The following is a 13,708-nucleotide window of genomic DNA, read 5'->3' as shown; positions in this document are numbered from 1 at the left end:
CTGTGAGCAAAATCTCCCTGAGTTTGTGGCCTGCCACATACAGTTTTTCCCTCTTAGAAATTTATAATACAGGTGAGCCTACTGAAGTTCTGAGGAGTCTGTCAGTAAAGAAACTTGATTAACCCAGAGTTTCATCAACTTGCTTGATCACTATATTCTTTTATCAGTAATACCTATTAGTGTCCTGATTAGAGAAACACACCTTGAAATGCATCTCAAAGAAGAGGGGAAGGTGGAGGTGCTTGTCCCATCCTCCTGTGAGGCTTTCTGATGTTAAGGTCAAGACTTGGTAACATGGGCACCCTTCTAGGCTAAGAGCAAGCCACAGTTCACACAGAGAACTGACATACCGTAATGCGTCTTGTGTTAATATGGTTTTATCTTCATTACATTGACTGCTTCAGTTTCTGTGCTTCTTGTCAGTGTTATCCATATAACCAACTTAGAATTCCTAATATGTTAATTACTGGTAAGAAAATAAAGCCCAACTCTAACAGTCACAACTTAAAATTTTTTCCGTTTGCTTTCTTACATTACAAATTTACACGTGTACACCACACGCATTCATGTGCACACACTCCCTTCCCAGAGCACACTTCAGCTATTTTATTTCCGGTGCAGTATTGGTATTTGAGGAGTAATAAAGGGAATCATAGTACTCACTGGGTCTTTGCCTTCAGATATCAGCTCCAGATTGGTTTTTATGCCAGATGCCTACATGTTGTTTGTGGCTCGCTATGGGAAATGCAGTTGAGCACAATTAGTGAGAGAGACCAATTTTCTTCCACTCTGAGGACACCTTGAGTTTTGTACAATAAGTGTTTTCCATTAGAAGGAAAATGCTATGCATTAGTGCTCATGAGAAAAAAATAGTGATTGCCAGTAATGCCATCAGGAAACAATTTTTAAAATGTTTTGCAGAACAAGCATGAATCGGTCATTAAATGGGGAATACAGCTTATTCACAGACTTAGAACATGAATCACAATTCTTTTTGAAGTGGTGTTATTCTAGAAAAGTGTGAATTTTGATTTTAGGAACACACACAAGGGATACGGTAATAAGGAGCATAAGTCAGAACAGTTCATTAAAATAAATAAGAATGGAGCCAAGACCCAGAGGACATGAAACTCTGTTTTGTGAGGCTTGTTGGAGAATGGAATGGGATAAGACACGAGAAACCTGACATGGCATCACCAATGATCCCAGTATCGATTCAACATGCTTTTGTAGCACTGGGCTGCTGGCTGCCTGGCCGACAGGTAATGGGGAGCTAAATTCAGACCTAGAGAGTTAATGTTTATGACAGAAGTTATACTGGAGCTTTTAAATTGAAACAAAGCTTGTCTTTAAAAATTATCAGGATTTTAAATGCGCTTCTGTTCAGAAAATCCAGAAAAAGGCAAAGACTACTTGAATTAAATATTTTACAACAATAAACAACTCTGTACTTTATGACGAATTACTCTTAGGTTTGCTGTTCATAGAAGGGAAGATCAAGTGTAGAGTTTGACCGTGGACCTTATCTTCCACTTATTAGGTAGCTTTCCAAATACTGTACTCTGAGGGCTATTTGTGCTCAATTCATATACATGTTGTTAGGAAGATTAAAAGTAGAAGGATGGGACATAGGTCTGGAAATTACCCTAAAAACATTCTTTTAAATGCAACTTAAGGTAATAAATTTGTATTCCTTGAGCAAAAAGCAGTTGAGAAATGCATCCATTTGTTGCAGTTCTAGAATAGTATTTGGTGCATTACTGAGCCAAAACACAGATGAAAAAATTCTCCCACAATATAAGAAGTCTAAGAGGGCTGAATGATTTTGGTTGCGTCATTCATGAACTGAAGTCCAGAGAGCAGAAGTGACATTTTACCTTGTGCTATAAAAGGTCATGTCTCAGCTTGGGAAGCACTTCATTCATTTCCAGTGTGAGACATGGTTGCATTTTACACCTTGACATTACTGTTTGGTCTTAAAAATAACTGATTATCCTGTGGGCTCAAAAGAATAATGATAATGAGGGACTGTTGGAGGGAAGGCTGATTTTCCTTCTGGCTTGTGTCAGCTTTTCAGGAGCTGATCCCTAAGGTTGTATGTTGTCCCAGACCCCATGTTCTCTTCCTTAATAGTTTGAAATTCCAATAGCAGGTGAGCAGGGTGAAATGATTACTTCAAATGTCAACCAACAGGTTGCAACAAAGGGCTAAAAATGGGGGCGTTTGAAGAACTGTCTCTGAGTATCAGTGCATCTTGCAGCCCAATGGCCTGGGCATTTTCTGCTTCCCACCCATAAGACAAAGGGGATAGCACCTGCCAAAATGTGGGCATTTATAATTTTTAGAAACTTCATGAGAAGACTGACATAGACCCTACAAGAAGTCTAAGGAAATTTCTTGTGAAGGATGAAGTTTTAGGCTGTGAAGAAAATTTCAGCTACATAGGAAAAAACCATATGTGTGCTTAGTCGCTGAGTCGTTTTCGACTCTTTGTAACCCCATGGACTGTAGCCCACCAGGCTCCTCTGTCCATGGGACTCTCTAGGCAAGAATACTGGAGTGGATTGCCATGTCCTCCTCCAGGGGATCTTCCCAACCCAGGGATCAAACCCAGGTATCCTTCATTGCAGGCAGATTCTTTACCAGCTGATCTACCAGGGAAGCCCATACACCAAGATTGTACTCCTTCACTTAGTTTAGGCTTTGATGTGTTTCAGGTTATTTGTTCTTATTTTAAGGTTAATAATGTTCACTCATTGTTTGGAAAATTCAGCAGTAGCCACAGGACTGGAAAAGGTCAGTTTTCATTCCAATCTTAAAGAAAGGCAATGCCAAAGAATGTTCAAAGTACTGCACAATTACACTCATCTCACACGCTAGCAAAGTAATGCTCAAAATTCTTCAAGCCAGGCTTCAGCAATACGTGAACTGTGAACTTCCAGATGTTCAAGCTGGATTTAGAAAAGGCAGAGGAACCAGAGATCAAATTGCCAACATCAGTTGGATCATCAAGAAAGCAAGAGAGTTCCAGAAAAACATCTACTTCTGCTTTATTGACTATACCAAAGACTTTGTGTGGATCACCACAAACTGTGGAAAATTCTGAAAGAGATGGGAATACCAGACCACCTTTCCTGCCTCTTGAGAAATCTGTAGGCAGGTCAAGAAGCAACAGTTAGAATTGGTTCCAAATTGGGAAAGGAGTACATCAAGGGTGTACATTGTCACTCTGCTTATTTAACTTATATGCAGAATACATCATGCAAACATGCCAGGCTGGATGAAGCACAACCTGGAATCAAGATTGCCGGGAGAAATATCAGTAACCTCAGATACATAGATGACACCACCATTATGGCAGAAAGCGAAGAACTGAAGAGCCTCTTGTTGAAAGTGAAAGAGGAGAGTGAAAAAGTTGGCTTAAAACTCAGCATTCAGAAAACGAAGATCATGGCATCCGGTCCCATCACTTCATGGCAAATAGATGGGGAAACAATGGAAACAGACTTTATTTTGGGGGCTCCAAAATCACTGCAGATGGTGACTGCAGCCATGAAATTAAAAGACACTTGCTCCTTGGAAGAAAAGCTATGACCAACTTAGCATATTAAAAAGCGGAGTCATTACTTTGCCAACAAAGGTCCATCTAGTCAAAGCTATGGTTTTTCCAGTAGTCATGTATGGATGTGAGAGTTGGATTATAAAGAAAGCTGATTGCTGAAGAATTGATGCTTTTGAATTGTGGTGTTGCAGAAGATTCTTGAGAGACCCTTGGACTGCAAGGAGATCCAGCCAGTCCATCTTAAAGAAAATCAGTCCTGAATATTCATTGGAAGGACTGATGTTGAAGCTGAAACTCCAATACTTTGGCTACCTGATGAGAAGAACTGACTCATTAGAAAAGACCCTGATGCTGGGCAAGATTGAAAGCAGGGGGAGAAGGGGACAACAGAGGATGAGATGGATATCACCGACTCAATGGACATGAGTTTGGGTAAACTCCGGGAGTTGGTGATGGACAGGGAGGCCTGGCGTGCTGCAACCCATGGGGTCGCAAAGAGTCGTACATGACTGAGTGACTGAACTGAACTGACTGTATGTTCACTCTGTTGAGTTTCCAGAGGTATGATAAGGATCAAATTATTTCTTTTATGTCATCGAAGAGAGACAGTTGTATAGATTAAAATGTTCTTTAGAGTTTGACATTTTATTTAATCATAATAGCATTTGGTTTTTAGTTGACCAAATTATGATTGTATTAATATTTCTCTGCTTATTTAAAAAAATGAAGTAATATTTCTATTTCCAGTAATTTACAGGCATTTTGATCACAAATAAAACTGGATGATTAATTCTACTCCCCAAGAATCCTGCTTTCTAAATCAGAGTGGTTTTACTTTAACAAATGTTTTTTCAGTTTAGGGTTCTATATGGTGATCATACTCTCTAGGGTGGAACGTGTGGAAAAAGGTGGCTGACCTTGAGAAATATACAATTGCTGGGCTAGGATTCTTTCAGGGTTGAAATGGAGTAATAAAATCAGAAATCATGGCATGGTTTCTAATTTCAAAGACAGACTGTCTGACCTTGCCTAAATAGTTCAGGTAGAAACCAAGAAGGAACATGAAGAAGGAAATTGAGTTCCCCTCCAGGTGATATACAGCATAACCTTAATACATCTGGGATTTCAATGTGGGCCGTTCATTCACTTTAGGGTCCAGAAGATGTTTTTTCCTGTATTTTTATTCTTACTTGAAAAAGTTCTGATGAAAAATACCTCTATACCCCCTTTACTCACAAATGAAAAAATCTCCCTCCCACCACCCATGTTTATTCTTTGTTCTCTGTCTTCCTGAACTGGAGCCTACAATTTAAGATAAAAGAATTCTTTCTGGTATGTGTTTGGTTCTTTGGCTCTTTTTGAACAAGTCTTCTCTTGAAACCATGACGGGGACTTCCCAGATACCTAGACTCACCAGTATTTTGGATTCTTTGCTGCATGTTTCGTACCCGAGAGGGGAACGTATGTGGATTAGGGGCTTCCGTTGTGCCCTGCTGTGTCACATTTGTCAGCCATCACTTCCCAAAGGCCTCGTTCAGTGGATGTTTGTTCATCCTCCACGTAGTGCCTCTTGTGCCCTGGCTGCACCTTCTGTGGGTCAGGAGACACTGCTGTGGCCTGTGGCCTAAGTGAACTGCTCTGCAATCCGTCAGCGTCTGCTAGGTGCAAGTTTTGAGGTGTGTTTTTGTTTTTTAGGTTGCACATGATGTACAACATCAGTAGTTTAACTGGAATATTTATTTTTAGAGGTGAAATGGTTTTAAGGGCTGGGACCAGGAGCTGAAATTGTGAAAATGTGTGATGACCTCAGACAGGCATAGGAGGAAAAACATTCTAGGTTGATTTATATTGCCCTGATAGTGAACTCATTGCCTGGGGTTTACCTGATTAAATGAGAGAGGTACCTAATTTTATAATAATTACTATGTCAGTTTTGAGGAGCTCAGAATGTGTTTTTCTTTCTTTTTTTTTTTTGGTAAGTGACTCTTCAAAATGTGATCCTTAGGGAGATTACACATTAAACATCCAGGGTGTCTTAATTCAGCAAAGATTGTCAGGTCATTTCCAGCACAACGAGGAATAAGGACCATGAGGGTCTTGAGCAGATGAACATGTGGCAATGGACTTCTGAGTTCCATTCTGGATTACTTCCCTTAGCTGCATGGTGGACAAGAAGTTAACTAGTCTGAGCCTCAGCTTCTCAATCTGTAAATTGTGGGTGATGACATTTGGAGGCTTAAGGGGATAATGACTGTAAACAGCTTGGAACAGCTCCCCTACCTGGAGAAGGCCCTGTACACAGGGTGGATTTAGAGGTATTTTCAGTAGTTATGTTTTTAGTAGTGAATGAATACCCTGTATTTGAGGTACAGGATTTGGAATCAAGGTCAGGAGAATCAAGTCACCTCAATGTAAATGGATCGTTTTCTTAGTGTCCCATTGATACCTAGAGTCAGGAATGGTCTGAACCTTTGGGCAGAGCTATGGAGTACAGTCTCCCCTCCTTTCTCCAACCCCTCCCTGCCCCTCCTTTCTTCCTCCTCCCTTCCCTTCCCCTTCCCCTCTTCTCCTTCCGCCTCCGCCCAGGATCCTCCTCAGCTGGCCTGGAGGCAAAGGTCAGCTGCTCCAGGTGACTGTGTCTACTTCCTGTGGCCCTGGCTTCCCCTCTCCGTTGGCTCTGCCTCCTGTTAGAAGTGAGAAAAGGAGGTGTAGCAAAGGAAGCCGCCTCCCTGAAGATGGTGCCTTGTGAGGACGTTTAGCTCTTCATTCCAGCCAGGCCTTGCTTCCTGCCTTCTCTAATAACCAAAGATCCTTGTCAGGAGGGTAAAAATTACAAGCATTTTTATCATCAGAATAGTGGCAGTTATGTGTATCCATGTAAATAATAGAGGCTTTCAGTAAAATGTTATAAGGATTATAATGACCTCTTGTTAGTGGCTGAAAAAAGAACAGGTGGGCCTCGGGGCTCTGCATTTTCCCCACCTGGGTTTCCATATATACTCTGCTTTTTGCTCCTCTTGAAACTGGTTATTTGTAATTTTGCCACATAGTCAAGCTTCGGGGAGGGTGGTCAGTGGAGCAATCCACAGAGCATGGTTTGTAGCAAGAGCTGTGCTTTTATTTTTTTCAAATCACCCCCTCCACCGTCCCCCGCTTTGCCTTCCCTTTAAATCATGTATGAGAGAGTTTAATCAGAAAAGGGGAAAATAGATTATGCCCTGCTGTTGCTAGGTAACCAGAAAAATAACAAACCCAGTTAGAGTTGATATTGAAATGATTTTCCCCAGGAACCTGGCTGCTCTTGCTAAGTGATTCGTGGGGTGTTAACAGATTTGCATACTGGTGAGGCTGCAGGGTCTCTGTCCTTTCTCCCTGCCTCTCACCCACATCAGGAAAATCCCAGGTACATTATTTGAGTCTTCCAGTCAGTTCTTGACTTTGAGATACTGTGAGGGAAGATCCTTGCAGAGGCAGATATGGCTTATTGCACATAGCCAGATAGATACTGTATTTCTAGGACATTGAACACCTTTTCAAAAATACCTGGGACCCCTGTCTCAGCAGGTGTGGTGTTTGATCAGCTTACAAATGGTGACAAGTCTTTATTTGTTTCACATTTTACTGGGAGTATTTTGTAAAGGTTGTTTTTTAGCCTCAGGAGACGTTTATACACCCAACCAAAGATTTTAATGATTTTGATTAAATCACAAGATACCTGTTTTGTTCCTTTCTCAGGGGACTCCGCCATTCTCTCCATGGCTGGCTCTGTGGGCATGGTATTGCCCAGCCTTTGAGGGCTCTGTCTCTGATTCATAGTGTCACCTGCCTTGTGGGTCTCAACCTGACTCTCCCGTGACCTGTGCTGTCTGTCTGTTGCAGATGTGAACATCTCTCAGACTGCATACCCACCCCTCCATGACTCAAATCCACACGGCCCTCGGCTGCAGACGTTTATAGCAGAAGAAAAGCTAAATCTACAGAGAGTGACCAGACAAGACGGGGAAACTGGAAATGGAGCAGAAGAAAATATTGTTTACCTCTAATTGTGTTGTTATTTTTCCAAATGAGACAACATACTGGCATTTTGGGGAGATTTCTTTTTTTTTCCTCTCTTGATGTGTGTGACTGTCCAAAGTACTTTAGGAGTAATGTTTAATATTTTGTGCAGGTTTATTTGAGGGGCATGAGTCTAATAATTAAATTATTGAAACAACTGTGTATCATCATTAACTTATCACACCTAATTTCTGATTTTTGGAGGAGAAATTGACTTTAGATAAGCAGGAAAAATTTCAAAGTTATTGGAACCCTAGAGTAGAACCCCGCAGAGTGTTTTCTGTACTGGGTCATCTGGTTTTTGGAATGCCTCTTAAGATCGAGATGAAGCCCTTTGGATAGAAAGAGTAATATAATGGGCAGACTTTCACAATCATGGAAGCTGGTTAGGGAGAGTGGCCTCAGGGGCCTCAAAGGCAGAGAAAGATGTAGGAACAATCTTTTCTTGGCTAGTCTTGGGACATCAAAGGAGTCAGTCATGGTGGTGAGTTGCAACAGTCACCATGCAACCAAGGAGTCCCTGTCTGGGCACCTGTCCTAACCAGCTGGCCGCTCTGCTACGGACACAATCTGGACACTTAGGACGTGGGCCGGAGCCTTTTCAGGTGCACTTTCTAGGTCCTAATGCTTGTGGTCTTTCAAGTCACAGTTCAGCATCCTCTTTGAACACAGCCCAGAGGCAGAGCCCCAACAAGTCAGTTTGATGTAAAACTTCAGTAATGAAATTTTATTACTGCAGCGAGGCTTTAGTAATGACCTTGCTTCCGTCACCTGGCCCTGTCTCCACCAGCTTCGGAAACACCAAGGACAACCACTCACCAGAAGGACCTCTGCCCTGCAGAGATTCAAGGATAAAAGCTGCCCTCTTGGTGAAACTTGCTGCCGGAATGTGCTTTTCCACAGAGGAACATTGGCACATCTTGCCTTCAGGGTAATAGGAGTCTTTTGTGAGAAAATAAACCAAGAAATGTTTTCAGTTTGTTCTTCACAAGTATTTGTATATATTTTTGTCAGTGTCAATAAATATCTTTTACCTCAGCCTTTCACTTTGAAATTTTTAAGTTGTGTAGAGCCATTGTAAAATATATACATCACCCTCAAACACAACCTCCCCTTATTAAAAATGAAAATAAAAGAGAAATACAAAATTCACCCAGACATTCAATACTGCTTCTGGCCATTTTAGCCACAATCATATTACATTCAGAGACTAATTTTCACAGATGGATATGTCTTATTAAAATTTTAATCAGTCACTTCATCTCCAAGATGAACTTGTAAATGACAAGATGCATGTTCTATTCCTCAGGCATCTAGAGAGAAAAAAATCTATCTTCCCTCTCTCTCCAATAATGTCTATTCCAGAATTTCCTATCCTTTGAATAAAAATCTTATAGATATTTCAGTCTAAATCCTTGCTCCAATAACTATAAATATCTTTCCTTTTTTCCTGACAGAGGATATGGAAATAACCATATGTGAAAATAGGTAAAGATGTTCAAATCCCCATAGAGTTCTTTAAAAATACATGTGCTCAGTTGATTTTCAAGCCCTGTAAACTATGGGACTTTGGGTAGTCACACAGGGAAAGCTTTGGCATCATTTGATATATCTCTATTCATTGGTTCCTCTTGGTAATTTTTAAATTTAATATTATGACTTGTCAACTGAGTCTAACTCTCAATGCTTTCTTGATAAGTTTTTCCTTTCCACTTTATCCTCACTATGTAATGAGCTCAGTTCACAGTGGAATTCACCCTGTGACTCCAATACAGTTTCACTCATCTTAGGAGAAGACCACCCTGTTTCTCAGCATCATAAATAAGTTGCCCTCAAAGAATATTCCCCACCAACTGAAGAACTTAAAGGAAACATTCATCCCTTTAAAGATTTGTTGTAGAATGAAAGCAGCATTTCTGCCCTGTCCCTTCCAAGCTTCATAAATTCATGTGCATCTCATTTGCAGTCCAAGCTTCTCTGTACTTCATCAGGACTGCATAATTGTTGGAGTCCTGTAACACTTTCTAGCCCACTCACAATTCAGAAAAGACTGAAAATACTTGCTGCAGAGGAGGTGGTGTATATAGGAAAATATGAAATGAAGAAGGTGAACAAGGTGAAATCATGGGATTACAAAAAAATGAAAAGGAGTTAGGTATTCCTTTCTGTGACCGAGGTAGGGCTCACTGTTCAAACTTGGAATCAAACTAAAATTATTAAGGTTCAGCCATCTCTGTCTTAATGAGAGAGGAATATCAATTCTGGAGTTGGACGATCCATTTCCTGGCTGTGTCCTTGGCCTATCTCTTCAACTCTCTAGGTCTTAAGCTTCCTCATTAAAAAAAAACTAGGATGATTACCTTATGGAATTGTGAGAATTAAGTGATTATGCAGTGTGTTTGTAACAGAGGCCTGGGGCATAATAATCACAACATATTCTGGCTATTATTATCATATCACAAGCTCCTTTAATAATTGGTCAGTCCTTAGGCAGATTGTACCTGCATAGCCAGAAACACTGAAGGGTCAGGAGTCTGAAAATTTCCAGTATAAGAGTGGACTAAGACTTTATAAGGTTAGCTTTTAACTTATTTGCATCTCTAAACTTCCATTCAGCTTGCTCAATAAACATTTATTGACTGTCTGCTAAAGACTAAACAATCTGTTAGAAGCAGGCAAAGATGAACAAGCCTGAAAACTGTTGAAGACAAACACATGAAAAGAGATACACAGATTGCTATGGGAGCTCAGAGAAAGGGCATGTTGGGGGCCAGTAATATTTAGAAAGGGGCTTCCCTGGTGGCGCAGTGGTAAAGAATTTGCCTGCAGAGCAGGAGCTGCAGGAGACACAGGTTTGATCCCTGGGTCGGGAAGATCCCCTGGAGGAGGACATGGCAACTCACCCCAGTATTCTTGCTTAGAGAATCCCCATGGACAGAGGAACCTGGCAGGCCACAGGCCATAGGATCACAAGGAGTCCTAGCATGACTGAAGTGACTTAGCATGGACCATGTAGAACATAAATCTAACATATATTTGGAGGCACTGCAGAAGGAATTCCTCCCCTCGCGATCAAAATAGTCAGGAAAAAAATCCATCTATTTTGGCCTCTTTCAAGCACTCTAGTACAAGTTGTGGGGAAACATGGACATGTCTCTCTGAACTTGGTACTTGATCAGGTGCCATAGAAAGCCACTTGATGGAGGGCTGCTGAAATCCTGGGGAAATCGTTATTCAAATCCATTTCACCTGCCTTCACTAATCCAGGTCATCTACAAAAAACCTGCATGTCCTCCAAGAGGCACGGAGCCTAAACAAGAAGAGATTTGCCCAAACAAGTTGTTTTCCAGGAGTTGGAGTCAGCTGTGTCTAGTTGAAGCTGAGCTGGTTAAGACTGGATAGGCCCACAACCCTCCAACTGGGCATGCGTGAGTGTCTGCTCTGTGACCTTTCATCGGCCAAGGGCTGAAAACTCCACCCTCAGTTTGTGTTAAGTGCCTCCATTTTAGAACGTGCAGAGCCCTGGAGCTCAGTTACACCTGAGCAAAACCAGGATTACCGCACCTTTTCCCATCCTTTCCCCACGCTCCCCATGTTTATTTGTTATCCCATAAATACCCCAACTCCCCAGCAGTTCACTTTTCTGGGAGGCATACTTGAGATGTACTCCTCAGTCTTCTCGCTCGGCTGCCTTAAGAACAAGCTCTCTCTGCTGCACACGTTGGGAGTCTCAGCGATTTTGTTTGCTAAGTGCTAGACAAAAGGAGGGCACCCTGTCACCTCGCCCTTCCACACCCACCTCCACCATAGAGCAACTGGGTTCTGGTCAAAAGGCTACTTGGGTGTCTACCTACAGATCCTAAACCACAAGAAGCTGAAAGTAAAGGGGTTACTGGGGGCTACCTGAAGATGCTTATAGGAATAGAGGGACCCAGAAAATATGTCAATTTCTTCTGTGGGATGAACTGAAGACTCAGATGAGTCGAAGAGTTTTAAGTGGAGGAAAAAAAGGAGCTGGGGGAGGGGGAAAGACTCACTTTGCTTGTCTGCTTTATTTTCTTATCTCCATTTCAGTAAGGTTTTCTTGAGGTTTTATCTTTTTCTTTCCTTTGGAACACATTCCTTTTTTTTTTTCCTTTTACCTGAGTGTGGGGTTTCTGCATAATATATGAAACAGCCATCTCTCCTGATCTTGAAACATTGGTCTTGCATAGGAGATTGAACCTTCTTGTTCAAACCTGCCCTAGCTTTGGGTTGTTTCCCAAACCTTTGGGATTGTCCAAGCAGCCTTGTTTGTTTTTAGTGGTTCCCAGTGGTGGAGATTGTGTTGAAACCTATCAGTGTCTTCCAGGGTGGCAGGGAACCTTAGTCAGCACCTAGATTTCAGCTGGTAGGAACCCAGACCCTCAGTCAGCAGCTTTAAAGTGTGTCAGTACTTCACAGTGAAATATATACAGTGCTGTGGGAATGCAAGCACAAGCCCAGCTTGCCAAGAGAGCCAGGCGATCTGGAGGTGTCTGCTGGACGACAGTGTAAAAACCAGGACAGCAGACGAAGGTATAAACTCCTTTCTGGGGGATGCTGGCAAGCTGGAGCCAGGCAGAGGGAGGACACAAACGTGGCATTCCTGCCTCTGCTCCCCTGGGCTGCAGCCGCAAAGACCAGGGGCAACCCAATGGGGAATGCGGTGTGGGGGAGTGGGTTTAGGGGGCCCGAGGGTGGGAGGAGGGAGAAAAGCAATTGCACCCCACCAACTTTAGTGAGAAGGCAATGGCAACCCACTCCAGTACTCTTGCCTGGAAAATCCCATGGACGGAGGAGCCTGGTAGGCTGCAGTCCATGGGGTCGCGAAGAGTTGGACACGACTGAGTGACTTCACTTTCACTTTTCACTTTCATGCCTTGGAGAAGGAAATGGCAACCCACTCCAGTGTTCTTGCCTAGAGAATCCTAGGGCCGGGGGAGCCTGGTGGGCTGCCATCTATGGGGTCGCACAGAGTCGGACATGACTGAAGCGATTTAGCAGCAGCAGCAGCAACTATAATGAGGGAGAAGAGGAAGGGCAAGTAAGAGGCACCTGTCAGCATCTCCATCCCCATCCAGAAAGAGAATGCGACTCAGCTCTGTAGGCTGAGGCTTTTAGGTCAGCAAATGAATCTCTTTCACAGAAAGTCTGTGGGCTTTTCAAAGGGCTACTTCTGTAACAGGCCCTGGGGAGAGGGAGGCTGTGGGTAAGGCTTTTAAAAGCCAGTCTTCTGGGGCTTCCTTGGTGGCAGAGACAGTAAAGAATCTGCCTGCAATGCAGGTAGACTAGAGTTCTTAATCCCTGGGTTGGGAAGATCCCCTGCAGAAGGGAATGGCTACCCACTCCAGTATTATTGCCTGGAGAATTTCATGGACAGAAGACCCTGATTTGACCTGTGGCTCTTGGGGATCTAAGTTCCATTGGTTTTCAAGTCAGATGTTTCAGGGACTAGTCTAAAGACCTGATATTAAAATTTAGAGTGCCTAATGTGAGAGAGAAACCTTTTCCTAAGGGAGGTGTTTGTGAGTTCCATCTTAGATAGTGGGTCACCACGCTGGGGGCTTAGGGCAAGACGCATCTCAGCCTCTGCATCTCACCTCCATGTGGCCCTTAATCTTGTTTTCCAATGTATTGGAACTGTTTAGCTAGTTTTTAGATCTTTTTCAGAGACAATTGTTACACACGCAGGTATAGATTTAGTGTGTTCAGAGGAGGTGGGATCTCCCTACACCACTGTCTTAACCACCTCGTGCTTTTTTTCTTTATCAACGCTGATGCTGTCCCTCACTCCATCTTCATTTCCACTTAGGGCTTTGTGGAAAATGGAAAAGAAACAAGGGTAGAGGGGACACATGAAATAAAGATTCCGTGATGACCTTGTGATTCCCACCAAGAGCCCAGCACGTTCTTTCCCGACTGCCTCTCAGGCACAGATCTCCCACTCCGAAGTGTGATAGAAGCAGCAAAAAGACAGGGAAAAGTCAGACCTGGGCTCTGCTTACTGCAATTCCCTTGGGCCACAGGGTTGCACAACGCCACTTACATTGTATGAATTTGCTCATGGAA

The 13,708-nt window shown here is 42.7% G+C and overlaps 1 protein-coding gene across 10 annotated transcripts in view; it reads left to right on the top strand.

Annotated features, from left to right (window-relative positions):
• ARHGEF28 (Rho guanine nucleotide exchange factor 28) overlaps positions 1-8,656 on the top strand; it is a 339,789-nt gene extending 331,133 nt beyond the window's left edge. For all 10 annotated transcript variants that reach the window (XM_027520360.1, XM_027520357.1, XM_027520356.1 and 7 more), the window contains one exon: positions 7,442-8,656. In XM_027520360.1, coding sequence (XP_027376161.1) covers positions 7,442-7,605 — 164 coding nt within the window. In that variant the 3' untranslated portion in view covers positions 7,606-8,656. The remainder of the gene's footprint in view (positions 1-7,441) is intronic.
• Positions 8,657-13,708: the final 5,052 nt, after the last annotated feature.

Source organism: Bos indicus x Bos taurus, chromosome 20 (assembly GCF_003369695.1).
Source record: "Bos indicus x Bos taurus breed Angus x Brahman F1 hybrid chromosome 20, Bos_hybrid_MaternalHap_v2.0, whole genome shotgun sequence".
Classification (NCBI taxonomy): domain Eukaryota; kingdom Metazoa; phylum Chordata; class Mammalia; order Artiodactyla; family Bovidae; genus Bos; species Bos indicus x Bos taurus.
The sequence above is the reverse complement of the archived record's forward strand: the minus strand, read 5'-3'. Positions and strand labels throughout refer to the sequence as shown.